The following is a 5,624-nucleotide window of genomic DNA, read 5'->3' on the forward strand; positions in this document are numbered from 1 at the left end:
AGTCAAGTTGACAACCAGGAATAGCCACTACAAGGGTTATCTCTTTTTTTCTCTCTAAGAGTAGTTTATTTACTTTTCTAAGACCTCATTTGTACTTGTACACACTACATCATGTGTGGGTGTATGTATGTATGTATGCATGCATGCATCTATTTGTTCATTTTTTGTGTGTGTTAGCTATCAAACTTAGGTTTTGTACATGCTAAACACATAGTATCACTGAGTTACACCTCTGGACTAGATTGTATATATTGATTTAATAAATGAACAAATGGAGAAAAGATTAAAGATAGACAATGCTACACACACACACACACACACACACACACACACATACATATTGAGCTAGATGAATATTATAAAGTAAAATGTATATCCTCAACTTAGTAAAAATCTAAGTTTTAGTAAGTTGAATTTTTGTAGGCTGTAAATATGTGTGCTGTTGTATGATATGTGCAGTATAAACAGAAACATCAGGGCCACAAGATGACTCAGTGAGTATACTTGCCATGAGAGCCTAGTGATTCATGTTCAATACCCAGGCAAAAGCAGGAAACTGATCTTGTGTGCACACTGTGGCACAGATGTCACCACTCACCAATAATAAAAAAATAAAAGAATAATTTTTGATCCATAACATATATGGTTAACATGAACTTAACATCATTACTTGTAAAGGTAGATCAGCTTCTAATTTCTTTCTTTCTCTTAATCACTTCCAACCTCCCTATTTCTGAATTAAGCTGTCAGGTTTCTCTGTTGCCTGTGCATGAGGGAGAGGGGCCTGAACAGTTTCAGGTATGGCTGGACTTTAACTCCTCATACGTTTTCTCCACAGGGAGCATTTCCAGCTCGACTGAAGAAAGTACTGATTGTAGGAGCACCCATATGGTTCCGAGTGCCCTATTCTATCATCAGCCTGCTCTTGAAGGATAAAGTCCGGGAGAGGGTAAGGCAAGCTAGTCTTTTCTCATTGGAGCTAGATAATATATTCTGGTCTCTGCTGGCAAACTTTTGCCAGTTAGTTTTCTGCCTTCAAAGAATTCTCCGAGCTGATCTCGAGTGGTGTCTCCTCCTTTACTGTACCCAGTCCCTCTCTACTCACCAGTCTGCGACATGATGCCTTCACTGTCCACAAACCTATGGGGAGGAAAAGGCCACAATTTATCTGACACTTTCTTTACAACACCTTGAATGCAATAATACTGAACCATGTGCCCTGAAGTATTTTAAGGATTATATGAGTTCTAAAGTTTAACTTAGTGCTACATAAGACACTATTAATATTTAATAGTATTTATAGGTTGGGGCTGTAACTCAGTGTCAAAGTGCTTACTCAGTATGCCCAAGGGACTAGGTATAGTCCCCAACACTCTACCCCAAAACCAAGACCAAAATCAGCACATAATGTAATTGTAGTAGCTCAACTGGTATTAGAATTTTTCTGGGCCTGAGTAAGTAGCTCAGTAGTAGAGTACTTGCCTAGCTTTTGAAAGGCCCCTGGAGATGGATGGATTCTAGCATAATTAAAAAAAAGAAAAAAGAAGCCGGGCGTGGTGGCGCACACCTTTAATCCCAGCACTTGGGAGGCAGAGGCAGGCGGATTCCTGAGTTCGAGGCCAGCCTGGTCTACAAAGTGAGTTCCAGGACAGCCAGAGCTACACAGAGAAACCCTGTCTCGAAAAACGGAAAAAAAGAAAAAAAGAAAAAAAGAAAAAAGGAAGAAAGAGAGAGAGAGAGAGAGAGAGAGAGAGAGAGAGAGAGAGAGAGAGAGAGAGAGAGAGAGAGAGAGAGAGAGAGAGAGAGAGAGAGAACGAGAGAACCCTTGCAAGAAAGTCAAACTGGTTTATTTACTGGGAAGTACAGTTAAATCCCTGCAACTGATCTCAGGGTGGTGGGGAAAGTCTCTTTTTAGTTTTATTCTTGGAGACAGGGTTTGGCTCTACAGCTGAGGCTGTTCTGCAGCTAGCTCACTGTCACTGTGTTGTAGCCCACTAGGCATCATGTTCATGGCAGTCTTTAGCCTCAGCCTTTCCAGCCTGGGCGGGACTAGAGGGAACCACCATGCATATGCCTGGGCATTGTTTTTTCTTAAAACAGTTTCTTATTGCTTCTAATTTAAAGATGACCCCATTCACTCTATTTCTCTAATTAATCTCTTGAGTTTTTCACATCTGAAAGATTATTGTCTCAGTCAGTGATTGTAGCTTTTAAAAGGAGTGACATACAAATAGTGGTATGTAGCATGACAGTATGTGCATCCTTACTGTCTCGGCACTTGGGAGGCACTGGTGGGAGAAGCTGGAGACTCAAGGTCATTCTTGGCTACACAGTGAATTTGAAGCCAGTCTGGACACATGAGATCTTGTCTCAAATGTTTGTTTGTTTGTTTGTTTTGTATTTCCAGACAGGGTGATTCTGTGTAAGAGCCCTGGCTGTCCTGGAAGACCAGGTCTTATAGACCAGGCTGACCTCTAATTCAAAGAAATCTGCCTGCCTCTGCCTCCCAAGTACTGAGATCAAAGTCATGCGCCACCACCCCTGGCTGCATTGTCAATTTTTTTTATTACATGTTTTCTTCATTTACATTTCAAATGCTATCTCCTTTCCTAGTTTCCTACCTGAAAATCCCCTATACTCCCCTCCCCTTTTAGAAAATATTTTATTTGTATTTATTTGGGCTTTTTTTGTTTGTTTTCTTGAGACAGTTTTTCTGTGTAGAACCTAGACCTCACCCTAGAACTTGCTCTGTAGACCAGGCTGGCCTTAGACTCAGAGAACTGCCTGCCTCTGCCTCCCTAGTACTGAGATCAAAGTCATGCACCACCACTCCCGGCTGCCTTGTCAAATTTTTATGGTAATGAAACTAGTAAAATTACTAGTGCAATGTGTTACTGTGCAATTTGTGCTAGTGCAGCTTTGTAACTGAGGCCAGAGTAGAGAAAATAAAGACATGATGCTAAAGAGGCCGCTTGGTAATGACTCAGTACAGGGCAGCTGCATCTAAGGTAACTTTTCTATGGTGGTTTTGTTGTGTTTTGTTCTGACCTCAGAAGGATTACTGGTCTCTAGGATTACTGATATTTATTTGCAAAGATTCCTGCATTGTAAGGATTGTTTAAACATGGTCTTGAGTTTGAATTGTGGCAATTATATATGCATGTATAAACTCAAAATGTGTTTAACACTTCATAAAGTCCAGACCCTATGCCCTGAGAATTAATTAAACACTGAATGACAGTCCTTACTTTCCCTTGAAGACTCCATTGTTTTGTTTGAGAATCCAGAGTTCTAGTGCAGAGGACTTAAATTTGGGAGCAGAGAGGAAGTATGACCTTGGGCATTCAAGAAGAAGCTTCATAAGAGAGGTGTGATATAAACTACAACCTTCTGGTTTTTGTTTGTTTGTTTGTTTTGTTTTTTTTTTCAGTTGGGCAGTGGTGGTACACACCTTTAATCCCAGCACTTGGGAGGCAGAGGCAGGTGGATTTCTGAGTTCAAGGCCAGCCTGGTCTACAGAACAGTCAGGACTACACAGAGAAACCCTGTCTCAAAAAGAGTTGTGTTTTCAATTTTTATTTTTATTTATTTATTTCTGTATATTATGTGTGTGCCTAGTGTTGTAAGAAGCCAGAAAAGGGCATTGGATCCTTTAGAACTAGAGTTACAACATGTGGATTCTGGGAATTGAACTGGGTCTGAACTACTTAACATCTCTCCAACACCTATGAGCTGGTTCTTTAAGAGCTAGAAGAGGAAAGAGAATAGCTTTTTAAGAGGTTGAAGTTGCTGTGCTAGAGAGGTGCCTCAGTGGTTAAGGTCATGCACTCAAATTGGGTTCTCAGCACCCAAGTTGGTTAGCTTCTAAGCATAGCTCCAGTTCTGGCCTCTCATCATCTGAATGTGGTTCTCTCTCTCTCTCTCTCTCTCTCTCTCTCTCTCTCTCTCTCTCTCTCTCTCTCACACACACACACACACACACACACACACACACACACACTTAGGAATAGCTTCCTGTCCCATAGAGATTTTAAGGAGAAGTAACTAGGCCATTTTGGCCTAGAATGTATATATTTAAGTATGTAACAGAATCATTTTTGATTACTTATACTTATTTAACTTATTTAATGTTTTTCCTAGATTGTCATTTCTAGGTGGCTTTGTCTTTCTTTCATAGAATTCTGTCTTTGAGGACATTCATACAAAGCTGTGAGTAAAATCTAAGCTAAGAGAGTAGAATAGATGGAGTTAGTATGAGTTGGCTACAGTAGTCACTACCGATGCATTCTTAGCTTCCAACAAGAAGAGATAGTGCTGAAAAGGCTTATGAACAGTGTGGAGCCTTTGCTCTCCATCCCTTTGTTTCAGAAGAGAAATAACTTGGACCCTAATTCCAGGAGTTCATTTGACCAACATTCTGGGCATTCTAACTTAGCTATCTGCGAAATTCATAGGATTTTAAACTGAAGCTGATAAAATTGAGTCTGCTTCCTTTCAAGCAAATCTTACCTGATTTTCAAACCTTGTAGAAGCACATTTGTTTTTATCTTGTTTATCCTTGCTCACCCATAACCCCAGTACTCAATGTTGTTCTTTCTTTCCTTGCAGATTCAGATATTAAGGACCTCTGAAGTTACCCAGCACCTGCCTAGGGAGTGCCTTCCAGAAAATCTGGGTGGGTACGTCAAAATTGACCTCGCTACTTGGAATTTCCAGTTCCTGCCCCAAGTGAATGGCCACCCAGATCCCTTCGATGAGATCATCCTGTTTTCCCTACCTCCTGCCTTAGACTGGGACTCAGTACATGTTCCAGGTCCTCATGCCATGACCATCCAAGAGTTGGTGGACTATGTTAACACTAGGCAAAAGCGGGGCATCTATGAGGAGTATGAAGACATTCGTCGTGAGAACCCTGTTGGCACCTTCCACTGCTCCATGTAAGTAGGAGAGGTTTGGGTCACAGTTACCCAGGCTTTTCTGGCAAATGATGACTGCAGCTGCTTCACTAGCTCAGTACCTTTATAGAAGGTTTCCCTGGTGTCAGGAAGCTTCTCAGGAAGGCTGATCATGGTAGGTGCTCGCCTTTAATCCCAGGACTTGGAAGGCAGATAAAAGTGAATCTCTGTGAGTCTACATAGTGAGCTTCGGGCCAGTCGGGGCAACATTTAAAAACAATACATAAATAAAAAGGCTTCCTGGGAAGATGGTTAAGTGGGTAAGAGCACTTGCTCTGCAACATGGGGATCTCAGTCCAAATCTCCATATAAAGACCAGGCATGCTGCGCTCGTATATAACCCCACCATTGTGGGACAGCAGAGATGGATCCTGAGAACTCACTGGTCCAGGTGATAAGGTGATGAGCAACAAATGAGGGTACTTGATGTCCTGCTTTGCTTCTGCATGCACATACATAAGTGTGAGCATTTCCACACTCAGGTGTGCACAGTATGTACTACTAACACACCCAAAAAATCTTCACAGTCACTTTAATACAGTTATCTCCTGTTTTTTTTTTTTAAATCTGAGTTATCTCTTCCTTCCTTCCTTCCTTCCTTCCTTCCTTCCTTCCTTCCTTCCTTCCTTTCCTCCTCCTCCTCCTCCTCCTCCTCCTCCTCTTCTTCTT

At 41.5% G+C, this 5,624-nt stretch overlaps 1 protein-coding gene across 1 annotated transcript in view; it reads left to right on the forward strand.

Moving 5' to 3' along the window:
* Positions 1-5,624, forward strand: part of Ptpn9 (protein tyrosine phosphatase non-receptor type 9) — a 79,737-nt gene that overhangs the window by 49,672 nt on the left and 24,441 nt on the right. The window contains exons 6-7 of the mRNA XM_021206930.2: positions 839-949; positions 4,609-4,937. Coding sequence (XP_021062589.1) covers positions 839-949; positions 4,609-4,937 — 440 coding nt within the window. The remainder of the gene's footprint in view (positions 1-838; positions 950-4,608; positions 4,938-5,624) is intronic.

The sequence above is a fragment of the Mus pahari genome, chromosome 10, assembly GCF_900095145.1.
Source record: "Mus pahari chromosome 10, PAHARI_EIJ_v1.1, whole genome shotgun sequence".
In the NCBI taxonomy this organism is placed as follows: domain Eukaryota; kingdom Metazoa; phylum Chordata; class Mammalia; order Rodentia; family Muridae; genus Mus; species Mus pahari.